An 18630-nucleotide genomic window follows, 5' to 3' on the forward strand; every position below is an offset into this window, starting at 1 on the left:
ACTCTGAGTACTATCGCAACTGTTATGACATGTTAAATGAAAAAAAAATTAACCGACTCAAAAAACAGGGCGAGGCTTTCAATACGACTATATATTTTTTGTGTATATGTTACGTGATTACTCCGATATTTGTGAACCGATTTCGATGATTCTTTTTTTAGTTGGCAAAGGGGTACCTCTGTAGGACCACCCATTCAAATTTGAAGAAATTTTTCAACCTTTGACGATGGCAAATTAAGAGATGAATCCGGTTCATTGGATTTCATCCACTTCCTGTTAACCGATTTCGATAAAACTTGGTAAACAGATTTAATTCCACAAACTTTTGAGATCAGTTTTTCTTTACAAAATTTAAACTTTCGTTTAAATTAATAGATCCAAACACGGCAATTCAAAAGTGTCTCTGTCTACTCCATTACTTACACGCCAACTACATGTAATATACTGCTTATATTTCAGGGCCTTGCGACGATGAATTTCCAATACACGGAAGAATGTGAAGATCCTGTGCACATTATAGAACTTAATATTACACAAAGGAAGTACAACCGTACCACACATGTATTAGACTTTACTTTGAATACACCTTATGGTTATGGCGATTTTATGACGGTAAAAAAATATTATATTACGGATCTGAACATTTTTGTTCCGTTGTACGGTGAGCCGCACCATATTCAATCTATCAAAGTTTTTTGTTGATGCCTTACGTAATTTACATAGTGTTAAAATTTTCACTTTACAAAATTTTCAGTTAAAAGTGACAATTGGAATATTTTTTTCTGTATCTAAACACTGAAAACTTTTAGTGTGAATTCCGCGGGCCACAGTGATTTACTGTACAACTAAACATTGGTTATATACGGGTTTTTGTGCACGTACTTACACGTATTTTGTTTCAACAACAAAATACAGATTTTGTACATAACAAGATACATACTTTCAGACGGAACTACAAGGCGCTGTAAAAAAACAAGGAGGGTACAAACCAGGCGTCGCGAACATCAAAGGACCGGCATGCTCGCTGCTCTATGTTTTAATGGGAGATATATTACCAGCAATCCTAAATGGTGCTGGCGTCACAGATTGCCCACTCCCTCCGGTAAGTATAGAGTACTAATAATAGGGGTTAAAATATGTAAATGCCGTTCTGTACAGGAAAATTGAAACAAAACTATGTTCGTGGAAAATAACGTTTATTTGATCAACTTAAAAAAGAAACACGCAAGCATGCCAACTTGCTAAAAGCTCATTTATTCCTCTGCGGTAGAACAGTATGAAATGGAAATCCACAAAGTTTTTGGACCTCATTATAGACGTTTTCTTTTAAAAACGGTAGGATGCAGAAGAGTATGGAGAAAGGCGAATTGTTCTGTATAATCTGCATCTTCTCTTATATCCTATAGAATACCGATAAGTAGGCAACTTTGCGGCGGTATTCAAGGCTTAGCAGCTTCACTTCTACTAATTCCGAGTCACCTATACTGCCGTCCACTAACTAAAAGGCGGCTAAGTGGCAAATGATCAAATAACCGTTTTAAATAGCGAAAAATAGAGCACAAAATTATCTTTTAAAAACATTTAAAATTAGTTAACGTGTTCGATTGATCTGAATTTACCCTAACGATGCATAGCTGAAATATCATGAAACAATTTCAATATTCTAAAACTGGGTTATGGCTTTTTACGATGTCTCAAAAAAATATGTTGTCAGCCACGTTTTATAGCGGACGGCAGTATAAGCCTCTTGACACGTTTTTCAAGTGAATCCAATTTTGCCAGTCGATATTTAGCAGAACTATCCCATAGGTGGCAGCAGTACTCCACACACGACTGGACTTGTGTTTGGTACAGCTGTACTAAGCACATAGTATATTGAATGTCGCCACGACTGGACCACCAAACAGCTATCGAAAATGATTTGTGCAAGTTTTTTTGATACTGTTTGTTGCCTAGTCGTTGGGTTTCAACCACAGTGTTGATCGTTGGCGATTATCACTAAGAATCCATCGTCACGAGTACTGTCTAAAATTTGTTCATCTCTGTATTCAAGCCTTCATACAGTGCAAGCTTCAATGAGCGTTGCCCGTTGTAGACCGGGTGATAGATAAGTACCACATGAATTGTCTTAGAATTATACGAGTAAAATAGAAAAATAATTTTCGAGTTTCCAATTTCGTATTCCGTCTCTCCGTAACTGCGAAACTTGAGGTACCTGTAGGTGAACGGCAATCGCAGTTTGTTTTACAATACAACTTCTTAAGAACTGCAATAACTTAGATAGCCCCTTTGCTTTTGGCATATAGTCATTGTATAGTCGTTAATACATTTATTATGATACGGTTAAACCAGCGTCAAAAAGAACTTTTTAAATGCGTCCGAACGGCTTATTAGCAATTGCGATGTTGTTAAGAGGCAGGTTTTTTTCAATTTGTATACAATCATGTTGCTAAAGGAATAGTGATGATTCTTAAATTGGATTTAATACTGTGTAAATTTCTTACAGGGAAATTATTCACTTCTAAACTTCTACTTCAATCATGAAATATACAATGTACCACAATTGTACGGCGAGTATAGAACAAAAGTGATGTACTTCATTGAAACGAAAATGGTAATGTGCAAGTACTTGTACTACGAAATGGTGCCCAGGTCACAGTGATTGTCCCATTACAGGTGGGAGACCCTAAATTGTTCTGCAAGACTCTTGTTCTTAACTTAATATATTTATGCCATGTCAATACAAACAAATTCAAATGTACTTTTATTTAAGTATTTTTGTTTAAGTGAAGGTTTATGTGTACTTTCTATAGTTTAAAAAAATCTAGAGTCCGTTTGAGAGCTATTTTAAAATTGTCACTGTTTCGTTAAAATTGAAATAGGAACTCGATGGATTTTTTTCAGAAATTTGGAATTGTCGAGTTGATGACGAAAAATGCTAATGAATTTTGTAAACAAATTAATAATAAATTCAAACACAAATTTTAAATATAGTACTAGAATAACTCAATATTTTCAAAATCCACCTTTTGCATTTTTTGTACGACTACCCAGTTCTTTGAATGTTGAAGCGAGCGACGGTTTTGTAAATTCTGTTCTGTTGTAAAGAGTTTGTCTTCCTAACGGTAGGTAAGTGGCGCATGCATAGGGTGTAAAATTTTGAAAGAACCCTGAGCAAACACACCAGCAGGTGTACAATGCTGATACCGTCACGCCCAGGTAGTATGTGGATAAAATAGAAGTGGGAAAATTGTGGAATTTAGAAAACATTTGAAATTTTGAAAATTAAAAAAAGTTGAATAGATCTCATTGCGAATAGTGTGATTATTTTTATTTATACATAACATTTGGTTATCTATTTATAAACGAGCAAATATGCATTGATTTCATTTAGTTTTTTTAAATGTTCAAATCGTACCCTTAATTCCACAATTTTAAGTTACGACAGCACTTGGTTTCATGAACAGGATATCTAATACGTTATATTTTATAACCTAGCTAAGAGTAAGGACGCGTTCCCACTATGTCGTCACGTTTTATTATCGTTGGACGACTGTCGTGTCTAGCCTGTTCCCATATTACGACTATCTGTCGTGGACGATTTTTATCGTTGAACGACTGTCGTAACTAGCTATTCCCACTAGATCGTGACAGTAATAGGAGCTGAGACAATCTGTCGTCACGTTTTTATCGTGCCGTTTTTTTATCGTCTGACGACTGTCGTTCTCGCTGTTCCCACTGTGACGACAGTTTGTCGTTGTAACGATAAAAAATCGTGAACGACAGTTAATCGTGTCGTGCTATATGTGAACAACTTCATTTAAATATACAAGTCACGACACTGTAAACTGCACGACAATCTGTCGTCACGACATAGTGGGAACGCGCCCTAACTTGTCCCTCAAGATGGTTCCTCAGGAGAGGCAAGGGTTTTTAGGGTTACTTAGAACTAAGACTTAAGAGTATGACCTTTAGACAGTTTAGACAGTATTTACTCTTGTCATTGACTTCAAGAATACATTCAAATAGTTCATAGTGCACGTTTTTATCTAATTAGGCAAATTAAAGACAATCTCAAGAATGCCAAGGTATGCTTTTGTGACTATTCTTCGTCTAAAGAGATAACAATTGAGGAATTTATAAAACAAATGATGACGAACTAATAAATTATATTAGTCGCAAGAATATGGCAGATAAATACATGCGGATTAATACATATGCGAGAAATATGTATAAACATAAAAACTACTACAAAATTGATGGGCTTCCTAAAATCCACCTAATTTATCTCTTTTTTAATTTAGCTCTTTAAATTTTTGAGGTTAGTTTAAAAAAAACTGTGGTGTTTATTCGGTAATGGAAGTCATTTACATAGAAATGAATCCATTGCAATAATTAGTTACACTTTTGTAACGGACGCCTAAATTAAGTTAACTCCGATTTCAAAACATTGCAAATAAACAGTCGCCACTTTCGAATTCACTAACAATTTCAATAGATCACTTTAAGATTGTCTAAAGAGAACAAGGTATTCATTGCACTAAACAAGTTCAGAGCATTAATGGCATAATTAGTATAGAGAACAAAAGGACTAGAATGCGAATAGAATAGTTGCTCTGAAGTGATGAAGGAATAGAATATTAATAGACTTAGTATAATTTAAGACGTCTTATAGTATTCGAAGGCAAAGTCAAATAAACTTTATGTCATGTAAGCAAATTACTGATTAAACTCTACGGCTCCTTCGTAAGGCACATTCCCCTGAGAAGAATGAGCAAGAAACTCTAAGGGTTGCTCTTTGTAAATATACATTTGAATACATTTATCATCCACTTGTCACCTGTCTTGCGAACTGTTGATTTTTTCTTAAGCTTATTTTTATGTTTTGTAGTGTAATTATTCGTGTTGAATAGTGATTTGAGTATTTTATGTATGTTGTGCTTTGTTATTTGTGTTTTTTTTTCATAATCTTAATATGTGATTTTTTTAGCCATTAGGAAATTTTAGATTTTAAATAAGACCGAGAGACACCATGGCGGAAACAGAGTGCATGATTTGCCTCCGAACATTCCGCAGTCTGAAAGGCATGCACATCCATCAAGGTAAAGTGCATCTCATTTACTCTAGTCAATCTGCCGCTCCCGTCACTCCCCACCACACCATCAGCACAAAATACTCCATTCCACATCCTACTCAGTGAGCATAAGCGTCATACACCAGTAATGAAAAGGATTCCACGAGGTGCTAGGATCTCGACTCGCTAATGCTCTTTCCCTCGCCGTGCAAAATTGCGTCAGACACAATGAGTCTGACAGTTCGCAATATCTCCTGTCCTTTGCCTACAAGATGCTCAATATCTCGGCTGACGGTAGTTCCACCCTGACACAAAAAATTAAAAATAACTGCTCTCGTCCCCCACTCCATTCCTCCGTTTCTTCTCGTAGTTCCCCTGATATTACCTTATCCAGAAGGACTGAGAACAAAATTAGCGACGGCGAACTCAAAGATGCAGCACGACTTCTCTTCTCTCACGACGTCATCTCACCTGACAACCCTCACACTGTAACCGCCCTTGAGTGCAAGCACCCTCCAGCTCCTGCAGAATCTTACTTTTTGGATCCACCCTGCCCTCCAAATTCTTGCCTTCAAGTCAACAAAAAGGACATCTTATCGGGCATTTCGTCATTTACACCCGATTCCGCTGCAGGTCTCGACGGGTTATCACCTCAATACTTGAAATACCTCACTTCGCCATCGCTCGACGAAGTCAGCAAAAGGCTGAGGGAAAACATCGCTGAGGTGGTAAATCTGATTCAATATGCACACGGAGATAATCCCCATCCTTTATGGTGCACATTTAATAGCCTTAGCTAAAAAGGATGACGGCGTCAGGCCGATTGAGGCACAGGACCATTGAAATGCCTCGCGTCAAAATTATGCGTTTGGCAAATCTTTTTTTTTATTTTTTATTTATGCCCGTTCAGCTAGGTTTCCGCATTAAAGGCGGTTGCAAAGCAACTGTTCACGCTCTCCGTACCTTACTTTACAAAAACTCGGGGGATAAGGTGCTGCTCAAGATCGACGTCAAAAACGCTTTTAATTCCGTCAATAGGGATGCTTTGCTGAACGAGGTGAAGCTACTAATTAATTGGAAATCTCTGCTAAGCGACGTGCAGAGCAGAGATTTCCAATTACCTCCTTCAATGCTATAGTGAGCCCTCTAAACTTGTTTACTGGGCCAGTGAACCATCATCTGCCGTGGGGTGTCAGCAAGGCCATCCTATGGGGCCTGCCATCGTTAGTCTCGCCATCCATCCCATCATCCAAAATCTGCAATCAAATCTTTACATCTATTACCTAGACGATGGAACACTAGGAGGCCCTGCAAACATCGTACTTTCGGACTTTAACCAAATCATCAACTGTTTTAACACCATTGGCCTCCAATTAAATTTTGATAAATGCGAACGTTACATCCCTCAATCTTATCCCAACAGGGATACAATCATTCCAAATTTTAATACTCTTGCCCCCAACATTCGTCTCACCGACGAATCCAAGCTTAGCCTCCTAGGTGCACCTATATTCGATGACTTAATTCCAGCCTTTTTTCCAAAATTCAATCTCAAAGTTCAACTCTTGTACAGATAGGCTCCTGAGCCTAGACACCCACTACGCACAATTAAAAATTTTAAAATATTGCCTTTTCGTTCCTAAATTTACATACGTACTTCGCTGCTGTTCGCCTTGGAAATTACATAATCAGTTGATGTCAATACATTCTGACCTAAGGGCTCTTCTTCAATCCCTTCTCAACGTACGTCTCACCCACAATGCCTGGACCCAAATTACCCTCCCCATCAGACACGGTGGTCTAGACATCAGGAGAGTGTATCAGCCATAGCCCTTCCGGCCTTTTTGTCCTCAATCTACAGCACGGTCATCCGCGTAGGCAGTACCCTTCCTAAGGCTTCCGCCAACAAACTGCGAGGTGACGTGTTTAATTGAGTCCAGAAACGCCTGGGACCAGGCTTGCCCCAACGAAAATTCTCCGTCCGACCCCAAAATTCAAAGGAGCTGGGATAATGTACTGTGCATGTGCAATGACTTAATGAATCATTGTACCCCAATAGACCGTACCTTCCTGAGCGCCGAGACCATTCCCATAGCTGCAGGCCACCGCCTCGGTGTCCCAGTTTGCTCCCATCATCGGTGTCCTTGCGGCAAACCGACACACTTGCCCCATCCCATCTACAGCACACGAGCAAGAGGGGTGGCTCCGCAGCTGAACTGGCGGAAAGAATAAAAGTAATCAGTACCAGGATCTCGGCTCCGACTACCTATTTACAGCCTTTGGAGTCGAAACCCTTGGTCCGTGGGATCCCAGTGCCCTTCTTCTGTATAAAATTTTATCGAAAAAATTAATAGAAACCCAAGAGTCGGCAGCTACCTTGCCCAACGCATTAATATAAAAATCCTAGTTTTACTTTCTAGTAGTTAAGCTCTTATTGTCTTTTTTACCTTACCTTTATCATTACTTTATTTAATTTAAGCATCTTAGATCGAGAATACCTGAAAGAACTAAACGGGTCACTATCACGGATTTTTGTCATCCAAGTATGCAGAAGTTGTACACCTTCAGTATAAAGTTTTTGTTTCACTATAGTTTTACATTTCGAATATCACTCGAATCTTATTATAGAAGCGTATTTACCTTGGCAAGATTTTTCGTCTTGTGACATTTTTCTCAGTGATTTATGACTGGATGGTGTCATACAGAAGTTATTCAATAAGAGAAAACACTAGTTTATATAATAGTTTTATTACACTGTTGATGATTTATATAGTTCCATGAGTTCCGTGCAGATTTAGAGTCGCTGCATACTGGGCCACTGCTGGCAACCACAGCAAAGCCACTAATGGGCGTTATTATTAGTTGCGGACTTGCGGACGAGATTTTTCACACATTTGTTTATTTTTTGGACATCTGATTTTTGGACAAACTGAGCGTTATATTTTTGTATTCTTATGTTGTTGCAAGGACTGTGTGAGTAATTGAATAATTAATTTTCATACATTCTTGAATCTGTATAGCTTACGTGTTCGCCAATACTTACAATGTATCCTGTATACCTTCAAACTTTATAACCATAATGCTGTAATAAATAAATAATTGTTATATATTGTTGTGTATGCATCATGTTGACTCTCCTATACAATAAAAAAAACTTATAACTTGAGAAAAAATATGAAAGATAGACCCTGATGCCAGACTACTTGTAACTCAACTTGACACTTGTACTTAATCGTAAAGCATATATGTATTTAGTAATAAATATAACTGAAAGTGCTGTAGCCAAATGTTTTTCCCTAGGGTTGAGTTTGGATATATTCTAGGCAAATAAGATCAACACAGAAACCCGTAAATAGCGGATTGTATTTTTGAGGTTTAAAGTAAATTAAAATTACTTACACCACCTGCACTTGCAAGTACACGTAATTTAAGAGCTGAAACAAGATACATAGGTCGAAGAACATATCAGTAAAGACCTGGGACAAATAACGAGAACATGCACAATCATTTTGCACTTCGAAATCATTGATTTCCCAATAATATTTCCAGCTAGATACGGTCACAACAGGAGAAAACCTCACTACTAAGTACAATATGAATATAACTTATATCGAAAATTGAAAGAAAATTACGTAGTACGTAACTTAAAGAACCTCGCGTTATTGCGTAAATTTGTGTTATAGGTTCTAACCTCTATATATAGTCTACTATAGTCTTTTAGATCTTGCGAACTCATCGGTTGCCAATAAAAGCGACGGCCGCAACAAGCCATTAATTCTGGCTGAAGTGCTACTTGTGTGAAATGCTACTTTATGGGTAATTTTTAGGTTAGTTTTCTCTACCTAATTTCGGTGGTAATTTTTATTTTTAAGTATTCGAGTATATTATCGTGAAATATTAAATTATATTTAAGGATGCGACTCTCGAATATTAAGTAATACTGCACGATAATATTCTAGATTATTTAAATAATAAAAATTGACACCGAAATTAGGTAGAGAAACTAACTAGAAAATTACCCTTACACTTCATGATTTTAAACACGTATTTTAATGCGTCATTTTCCAGCACAATATAGTCATTTTCATAGACAGTTTTAAAGTAGAATTTCGCAAAATCTTACTTCCAGTAAGTAAGAACTTACGTGATAAGGTATTTATTTTAAATTTTTTTTTATTGAATTTTTTTTTATATTGTCTCGGGGCGGGATCTAGGAGTACATGGTACCGTCGTTGTTTCCGATTTCCATAACACAAGTGCTACTTACTTTGGGTTAAAGTAACGCATGTGATGTTGTGTTATTATTTACAATCGTTTTCATAAGAACGACCGAATAAATAAGTACTGTATGCCATAGTATATCACGGTCAATGTGTGACTATAGCACGCACATAATAAAATTAATATTATATGATTTCATTATTTTTCATAATTGTGAAGACTATAATGAATTCTGATTTACGATAGCAGCAACGGCAGCAATCGATCATTATCACAACTTATTGTTTTAAACGTCGAATCACGCTATGTAGGAGGTAATAAAAACCGTTTGCTTTTTTGTTCACATTTGTGCTAAGCAGCATGTTCCGGTTACCTTTGTGTTTGTTGGTCGTTTTAAATGTATTACGTAGCGTTGTAAGCCTCGGAGTGATGTTGGTAAGTGTGTCATTCGTGTTAATTCTAACTACTTCGCTGGTATGTTTACAAGATTTAGACATTATTTTAATTTGCTAAGTATTATATTAAACTCCGGATTTATTTCTAGCAATCTTTACACTAAGTTATTGAAGAAGACGTGTATATTTTTTCTTTACATATTGTTTTTGCAAATCGTCTCTACACATCGTCTAACAAGAAATAAAATTAATACAGTCTTTATGTTAACGGTTCATCAAAACTATTTTTCACGGTTCATCTCTGCGCGCCACTGGAACTGTTATGGACAGGCATATCTCTTACCACCTGGCGCACGGTTTGTTCGTCCCGTCACTTGGTGATATAAAAAAAGTCATTACAAAAACTCTTCGCACACTCCTAAGATCTATGATATCTATCATTATTCTATATCAGTGATTCCCAAAGTGGTCCAGGTGGACCCCCAGGGGTCCACGGGAGACTTGCTGGGGGTCTACGTAGGCGTGAACAAAAATGGGGGTCCATAAGATGTTAATGGGGGTCCACGAAAAATTATCTGCTTTTGATAGTAAAGAGCAAAAATGTAAGCATAGTTTTATAAGGGCCTACCTACATTGTTTTAAGTACATAACTAAGCAGATAATATTTTAATAAGGCAAGCGACTTTTACTTGTCCAAACTTGCGTATTCGATATTACGTACAATTTCGTGTACGTACATGTACAGACTTGCAAAGCGCTATCCGCCCGACAATGCTTAATGCTTGTTCAGACATGAACTTGATCACCACTATAAATACTTGATGCCAAAGGCAAACTCATTCATTTGTTTCCGGAATTTCGAAAAAATGGTTTTTAAGGTAATTTATATCAGTGTTTGTTAGTGCCGGAGAAAAGTAAGTAAATACCTTTTTTTTTGTTATAGTACTTATGTATTTTGTTTACGTGTACTAGTCGGTTGATCACAACTGCTTGTATAGATAGGTAACTTAGGAACTTACAGATATTTTAATTGTCCTCTTTCGATTTGAAGACAAACACAGCACGTTTTATTCAATTGTTTTTTCGCGAGAGAAGCACTGCCTCTCTAAAAAGGCCGAATAAGCAATAGCAATTAATTTTTCAATTTTTCTTGCAAATAACTACTAATTTTATAAAACAGTATAAAAAAGTCACGTTTTAACAATGAAGGCGCAGACAAAAAATACGCAAATACATCATTGATTTGATGAAATGTTAGTTATCGTTTTTATGGACAATTTTGGGATTTCGACTTTTATTTTTTCCTACACAAATATGATCAGTATTCGATACTGAGTACACCCATTTTTATTTGTACTATTAAAAATTAGTGGTAATTTAGGTACTTTAAAATTGATACCGTTTTGTGAAAACGTCTGTATTTGTCTTAGCGGTTATTAGTTGGCCCCTTAACAAGCCGTAATTCTATTTCTGCGTGCTGACAAAGGCTGCGGTGTGATACCTATATTCAGAAAAAAACTTGGTTACTAAAACATTCTTTTTTACAGGTAAGGTAACTGACACGAAACATGGCTACAGCAAAGAAAAAATGTCGACAATATAGTGTCGATTATTTGAAATATGGTTTTGTTCCATCAGAGGCAGACAAACAATTGCCCATGTGCCTATTATGCAACAAAGTTTTGAGCAATGACTCTATGAAACCATCAAAGCTCGAAGATCATCTAAAAAGGTGTCATACTGACAAAATAGGTAAAGATTTAAAATATTTTCAAACATTGAAGGAAAAATATGAAAAGACCATGCACAGTATGTTCGCTTCAACATCTCAAAGTAACGATGACGGCTTGCTTGGAATCTTACAATATCTCATTACTTATAGCAAAATCTGGAAAACCGCACACTATCGGAGAACAATTAATTCTACCCGCTGTTGAAGAGGTTTTAAAAACTGTTTTGCACAAATCTCCATTTGACGTACTAAAAAGAATTCCATTAAGTAACAATACTGTTCAAAGACGCATTGATGAAATGAGCTCTGATATCGAAAGTTTTTTGTGCGATCATCTGCAAAAAACTCATTTTTCTATACAACTGGACGAGTCAACGTTACCCGGTAATGAAGCATTATTATTGGCATATGTCCGATTTATTATGGAGGAAGAAATTCACGAAGAATTGCTATTTGGCAGAACTTTAGAGACTGACACTAAAGGCGAATCAATATTTAATGTTCTGAGTAATTTTTTTACGGAAAAATCGATTCCATTTACAAACTTTATTTCAGTGGCAACAGACGGAGCTCCTGCAATGGTCGGGCGATATCGTGGGTTATAAGTTATAAGTCATCTCAAAAGAATTATACCAGGACTTACAGCTATTCATTGCGTAATCCACCGACAACATCTTGTGGCAAAACATTTAAGTGACAGGTTGAACCGATCTCTTCATTTTGTAATAAAAGCTGTCAACAAAATCAGAAGCAATGCATTGAATACGCGTTTATTTGCTCAATTGTGCGATGAAAATGATGAAGACTTCCAACGACTGCTCTTACATACCGAAGTACGCTGGTTGTCGAAAGGCGCATGCTTAACGAGATTTTACTCTGTTTTCGATTCCGTATTAGAGTTCCTAGAAAGTAGAGATCCAGATTTTAAAGAAAACTTGATCAAATTCAAAGCAGACATTGCGTATTTGACAGATTTGTTTAAAAAATTTAATGATATCAACTTGCAGTTACAAGGGGACAGCCTGAATTTAATAAAAACAAAGGGGATAATTTCGGCTTTTCTTGGGAAATTGAAATTTATGAAGCAAAACATTAGTCGGCGCGAATTCTCTCAATTTCCAAACTTGTCGCAGGTAGAATGTATTGATGAGGATATCCATACCTACAGTCAACATTTAAGTGCCCTGCATGATGACTTTAAAACCAGGTTTGAAGATATGCTGACGATGGATATACCACCATGGATCATAAATCCATTTGAATTTGATGAAACGGAAGTGGCCAATGTTGTATTACAAGAGGAGCTGCTCGAGATAAGCACCAATGAGGAGCTGAAGGTGAAATTTAGAAAAGGCTACCAAACATTTTGGCTGCAAGCAGAAATACCCGAAAAATATCCTGGACTGTGGGAAATCGCAAAGAAATTTTTAATAGCTTTTCCCTCGTCATACCTTGTCGAAAGGAGTTTTAGTGCCGTTACAAACCTCTTAACAAAAAAAAGGAGCAAATTAAACATCACAGAGCGGGGGGATTTGCGATTATTGCTCACAAAAATAAAGCCAAACATTGATCGTTTGCTGACACTTCGTCAAATACATCCTTCCCATTAATTAAAATTATAACCTGAACCTATATTACCTTATTATTTTTTTCTTGTAATTCTATTCTTTTAATAAATAAAATGTTATAAAATGTACCATTTTTCGTTTTTATTTTACCTATCGGAATATAGGGACAGAACTCAAAAACGACACAATTTTTATTTTTTGGCGACTTTAAGAATGTGGTAGAAATGTAGCAGCAGGGGTCCACCGACACCAGTAAAATTTTGAAAGTGGTCCACGAGAAAAATAAGTTTGGGAACTACTGATATCTATCATTAATTACATCTATTTTGAAGAAAAATTGGCTCTGCTAGGTGTTTAAGAATCATTTTAAAATGATGAATTTTGTTAGAAAAATATTTGAAGTAGATGCCCATGAATTTAATATTTATTGAGTACATTTCTTAGGCCTTGATAGCTCTGAAATTCGAAATAAAATATTACACAAGTAAAAAAAAGATTTTCTATAAAATTACTAAATACACCTTAAACTGGCGGTTAAACGTGAAAACAACAGGTATTCATTGATATACATAATCACAAGTAATCAGAAATCAGGAGTTGAAAGAACGCGTCACATTTTAGTGTTACCGTATCAACTTCTCACTAAGGACCGTTTTGCTATGAAGAGAGGAACCATCACCCACCCATTAATATCTGAGTTGTAATAAAGGTATTAAAATAAAAGGAAAAAGGATGCGATATTTAACCAATACCAGATAATAAATTACTCAAAGAGCACCGCGCGCCCTTAGTAATTCCATTGTGTTATTGCTAATGGGCTTACGCACGCCCAACACTAAACAAATTTTCGAGAGCAATGGACCAAAGGCAATATCGCAGTTCCGCTTCGGTGATTTATGTCCAATCGTACTTTAGTTAAGTTATTAAAGAACTAACTACACATTTATGTTAAAAAATTTACTAAATTTATTTAGTATGCTGTCAACACAGCCCACAAAAAAATATTTTCACCATCTATGGAGAAGAAGGGATTTTTTATTGAACTTCAAATTTTTTTTTTCTATTTGAAAAATTACATATTCTCTCTAGCTTTGATTCGTACCTAATAGTCGTTTTCGGAAAACGCAAATTAATTACATGGCTTTGTGGTACGTTATGACATCATTGTACGTTTATTCTCTTTAAATCAAAGAAAAAATATTTTACGATGTTACAGGGTCCAGCCGATATGCATTTTAAGACCGTAACGGAATGCGAGCAGCCAGTCAATATTGTTCAATTTGCAGTGACACAAAAAAAGTACAACCGAACTATGCATCTATTGGACATCACTCTGAGTACTCCTATTCCGATCGGGAACGATATGATTGTGAGTCCCGTTGTATCTTTAAAAATAAAAGATTAAATAACACAATGTATTTACGAAATTATTGTTGTATACGTAGGCATATACAAGTACATAATTATGTAGGTGCAGATAACGCTCATACAGGGTGAATATGTATATTGTTATTAAACAAAAGTTAAAAATTATAGTATGCAGTAAGAATACCATCTTTTAAAATATTATCCTTTGCACTCAATATTCTCAAATAAACACTGTTACAGAAATTATAAATAATATAGTAAGTAAGTAATTATATCAGGAAATAAGTAAATTTTATATTTCCAGATAGAAATAAAAGGTTCAATAAAAAAGCAAGGTGGTTACAAACCTGGCGGGTTGTACATGAAGGAACCGGCTTGCAAGACGCTCTCTCTGTTGATGGGAGACTTATTCATCAATATACTTCAAGCAGCTGGCGTGGAAGAATGCCCCTTGCCTGCGGTGGGTACAAAAGGAAATCAGTATGTTCTACTATAACGTTAAAAATACTTGATATAAAATATTTATCGCTGCTTCCTTCTACTTAATGAGTGTCTAATTCCTACATTTTTAATGAATGTATGAACAATCGGGAAATGAAACTATTTATTTCAGATCTAAATTTAATTTTCAAACAACACAACGTTTCGGGTTCTTTACAGATCCTTTGATCACGGCTTACTGAGATGGTAAAGTCATCAACGAGTTATATCTAATATTAATGCGAACCACCCTAGTTTTCACTATAATTACTAAAGTTTTAAACCTTGTTTTTAATTTACCAAAGAACATTCCAATTTACGCTACATACATTTAGCAAAATATTTTAACAACATGAATTTTTACTAAATAAATGTATTAATTGAACGAAAATTAGAAACAAATTAAAACATATTAGTACCGCAGTTTTATGTCTACTTAAGATTTTTCATCAGAAGAAATACCGGAATCCAAACTACCGGTATGGAGGAGTCTTCCCTCTTGAAATTAAGATTTACTTAATTAACTTTTTACTCGTAAGGCTTGTTTTATTATATATGTTGAAGTTCCGATGCTTATTGTCGCAGACGCCATGTGCCCTCTGAAAGATTTTCCCGCGGCTAGAATGGTGGTGGGTATTACCTTTGAGGTACCTATTTGTATGGTTTTTATTTCTAAATACTATATGACGTAATGTATTATTAGATTTCTATTAACTAAGATATCAAAGAACGCTCAGTTCTCTAGTTCCATTATAAACTGAACTTTATTACTAATACAGTTGAGGTTGTCCAAAAATGATTTTTTATTATTTTCGTCTTTTGGTAGTATTGTGAGGGTATCTACGTACCGTTTAGTGCGGCATAGTACGTACCTCTCTCGAATGTGGTACCTATTTAAAAAACTCAAATAATAGCCGATCGTCTTGGCATGCTTCTTAGAATCATAGAATGGAAAATCAAATAAATAACACGAAATACACACAATATGTGCATACTAAAACCTTATATATTGCATGAAAACTCTCTTAAAATTTTAGTACCTACTCGAGAGTGCTAACACATCAACGCACACGAACCTTTGCAGACAAGAAGTTTTTTTAAATAGTCGAATATTTTAGTATTATACTTCATAATATTTTCTTTAGTACAAATTAGGTTTTGTAAACTCCGCAAAGTAGTGACGGTCTAAATTTAAGACACAAACCATTTCATATTATCGTATATCATAAAGAATAACTTAATTAATTTAACTTAAAATTAACTAGACTTAATTAACTTAAAGTTAGATAACTTGTTGATAACTTGATAACTATTCATGATGTTATTCTTTGAAATTACTAAGGGCAAAAATGATTTTTTCTAATATGTAAAATTTAACTGTATATTGTTTATATTCGAAGACAAATTCGCTTATAATTTTTAAGAGTACACAAACGTCGCACTCATGTAAAGACAGACAAGTTACTTTTAGATCCTCAAATAGTTGAGCTAATAAATATAAATAATATATTAGACAACATCACATAAATTGCTCTGATCCCAAAGTAAGCAGCTATAGCACTTGTGTTATGGCAATTGGAAACAACGACGGTACCACAAACACTCTGACCCGAGACAATATAAAAAAAATTCCTACACTGACCCGTCCGGAGATCGAACCCGGGACCTCAGAGATAGCGACACCATGGAAACCGGTGTGCAAGCCACTTGATCACGGAGGCTGTGAGCTACTATCATTACTTTACGTTACAGAAATTAGTATTACTAAAATTCTGTAACATGGTTTTAGAATATAACTATTTATAACCAATCATCTGAAACTACTGAAATATAAGTATTCTTGTGCAGGGTGACCACAAAGCACTGGACTTCTATTTCGACAACGAAAACTTCAAAGTTCACCAAGTTTACGGCGAGTACAGGACAGAAGTGTTGCTCTACAAAGATGATGAGTTACAGTTATGCTCACTTCTGTACTATGATCTGGTACCGAAGTCTAAATAATAATATGCCTATTGCTTATTTGTACTTTCCCGTAAAAAAAGTAATAAAGCAATAACAATTTTGGAACTATGTTTTTCATTAACTGTGTGAGTATCCGTTTACTGTGCTGAAGTACTGTCGTAATTCTTAAGGCGAGGTATTTTAATGAGAGCCTAGTTTTTAGGTGGTGATGTGGGGGGGGTCACTCCTCTCGTCCCGCAATTAGCGCGCTTAATATGAATAAAACAAGAACAGGCGGAGAAAATATGACACATATCCGATGTTGACAAGTGCCCGATCAGTTGTCATCGGAATGGGGCAGCTGGCGGCGCGGCGTATCGTTGAACCGCTGGGCAATTTTCAAATTTTTTGATAAATGTGAATTTAATAACTATAGGGCAATTGAAAACAAAAATTTAGCAGCTTCTCTGTAGTACTTCAAGAGAGTCTATAACTTAAAGAGGATATATAAATTATGTGCAAAGTTAAAATATTTTTCACCTTACTAGCTCGGAGAGGCTTTCTTTCTCATTAGAAATCTGTGCGCAAAACCGTTTGTTCCACGATGGTTCCACGCTAGCGTGGAAAAGCTTTTTGAAATTCGAACTGGACGATGGACTGTGGTGGATCAAAATTTTTCTTTCGATAAAAAAAACAATGACACGTTCAACTACGCGACTTGCCGTACATTATTTATGTAATATAAATCCGTTGGCATATTTTATTGTTATTATTGTTGACATTGAATTGACAACGATAACTAATTTTGTTTATTAAATTATTTTGTTATAGTTCAAGTATTTTTCTTTCTTCTACTATTTTCCTCGCTATAGTTCTTGTGAAAAGTTGTGTGTTTCGCTCGGCAACAAAGTTTTTTTGCGTCTCGTGCAAATCTTAGAATCCTCTGCTTGCTCAGGTTTCAATAGAAGCACTGGCGTCAAACAACAACTTTACAGCCTTGCATGACAAATAACTATTATTCTTAAATGATTCCTTTTAGACTTTTATTTTACCTGTTTTCCGGAATTCGTATGATCGGGTAAAGTACATTACATCTTGTAAGAAATTAGCAATATTCTTGGGTGTATGGTACATTTTTATACGACCGTTATATAATAGTGAATACCTAAACCTAAACCATTCGATCTAGCAAAACAGTTTTTCCCCGCTTCTCTTCCGGTGACTCTTCTTAATATCTCTTTGGCACGAGCATGCTAAAAGTGTATTCTGAACTTAAAAGAAGTAAGTTGAATATTCATAAATATTTTCTCTTCTTAAACTTCTACAAAACTTGAGTTCCTCGGGGAGTTTTTGAAAATTAAATGCAAAAAATTTATTCATGTTAAAATCGTAGAATAAATGTCCTAACCGTCGTTACTTTGATGTGGAAAATTTGCTCCTAACCCGCTTTCATAGACACCATGTATACGATCACGGAAGAAAGAAAACAATGGAACTGCCTCAAGCCTCGATTACTAGGTATAGTCTGTTCCAGTCTATTTTCAACAAAAAGTAAACAAAACTGTTTGGTTACAATTCCAAAGCAATCACTCAATAAATCGAATAAGTAACACTTTCACGTATATTACGAAGATTTCGACTTGATCTCGATCACTTTTTCCAACAAAAACAAAAAAAAATTCAATAGCATTGAAATAGCATTGTATTTGAAAAATGGTAGTCCAAAAGTAAGCTTACTTCTCATCAATGCATCCATGACTTGTCTATGGTTGCATAGTGCTGTGCGATAAAACATTCGGTTCTTTCAAGTAAAGTTTTTGTAATCGATTAGTAAATCGAATATTTCAA

The 18630-nt window shown here is 35.6% G+C and overlaps 2 protein-coding genes across 4 annotated transcripts; both read left to right on the plus strand.

Moving 5' to 3' along the window:
- Positions 1–464: 464 nt before the first annotated feature.
- On the plus strand, positions 465–4897 carry LOC113227883. Of its 2 annotated transcripts, XM_026460963.1 has the most exons (4): positions 465–612; positions 947–1102; positions 2507–2545; positions 4805–4897. In XM_026460963.1, the coding sequence occupies exons 1-4, from the start codon at positions 472–474 to the stop codon at positions 4814–4816; spliced, it is 348 nt and encodes a 115-aa protein (XP_026316748.1). In that variant the 5' UTR covers positions 465–471; the 3' UTR covers positions 4817–4897. The 2 variants fall into 2 exon arrangements, with proteins under 2 accessions (XP_026316748.1, XP_026316747.1); XM_026460962.1 differs by lacking the exon at positions 4805–4897 and having other exon boundaries at positions 2507–3022.
- Positions 4898–9663: 4766 nt separating this feature from the next.
- Positions 9664–16868, plus strand: LOC113227882. Of its 2 annotated transcripts, XM_026460961.1 has the most exons (4): positions 9664–9730; positions 14207–14359; positions 14663–14818; positions 16687–16868. In XM_026460961.1, exons 1-4 carry the CDS (start codon positions 9725–9727, stop codon positions 16840–16842), a joined length of 471 nt encoding a protein of 156 aa, XP_026316746.1. In that variant the 5' UTR covers positions 9664–9724; the 3' UTR covers positions 16843–16868. The 2 variants fall into 2 exon arrangements, with proteins under 2 accessions (XP_026316746.1, XP_026316745.1); XM_026460960.1 differs by lacking the exon at positions 9664–9730 and having other exon boundaries at positions 14155–14359.
- The last annotated feature ends 1762 nt before the right edge of the window (positions 16869–18630 follow it).

The sequence above is a fragment of the Hyposmocoma kahamanoa genome, unplaced genomic scaffold (assembly GCF_003589595.1).
Source record: "Hyposmocoma kahamanoa isolate Upper Pololo Valley unplaced genomic scaffold, ASM358959v1 220, whole genome shotgun sequence".
Lineage (NCBI taxonomy): Eukaryota > Metazoa > Arthropoda > Insecta > Lepidoptera > Cosmopterigidae > Hyposmocoma > Hyposmocoma kahamanoa.

Coding starts and splice junctions, on each gene's coding strand:
- LOC113227883 (XM_026460962.1), top strand. CDS start 472: ATGAATTTCCAATACACGGAAGAATGTGAAGATCCTGTGCACATTATA. Junction 613..946: donor GTTATGGCGATTTTATGACG/GTAAAAAAATAT, acceptor ACATACTTTCAG/ACGGAACTACAAGGCGCTGT. Junction 1,103..2,506: donor CAGATTGCCCACTCCCTCCG/GTAAGTATAGAG, acceptor AATTTCTTACAG/GGAAATTATTCACTTCTAAA.
- LOC113227882 (XM_026460960.1), top strand. CDS start 14,198: ATGTTACAGGGTCCAGCCGATATGCATTTTAAGACCGTAACGGAATGC. Junction 14,360..14,662: donor CGATCGGGAACGATATGATT/GTGAGTCCCGTT, acceptor TTATATTTCCAG/ATAGAAATAAAAGGTTCAAT. Junction 14,819..16,686: donor AAGAATGCCCCTTGCCTGCG/GTGGGTACAAAA, acceptor ATTCTTGTGCAG/GGTGACCACAAAGCACTGGA.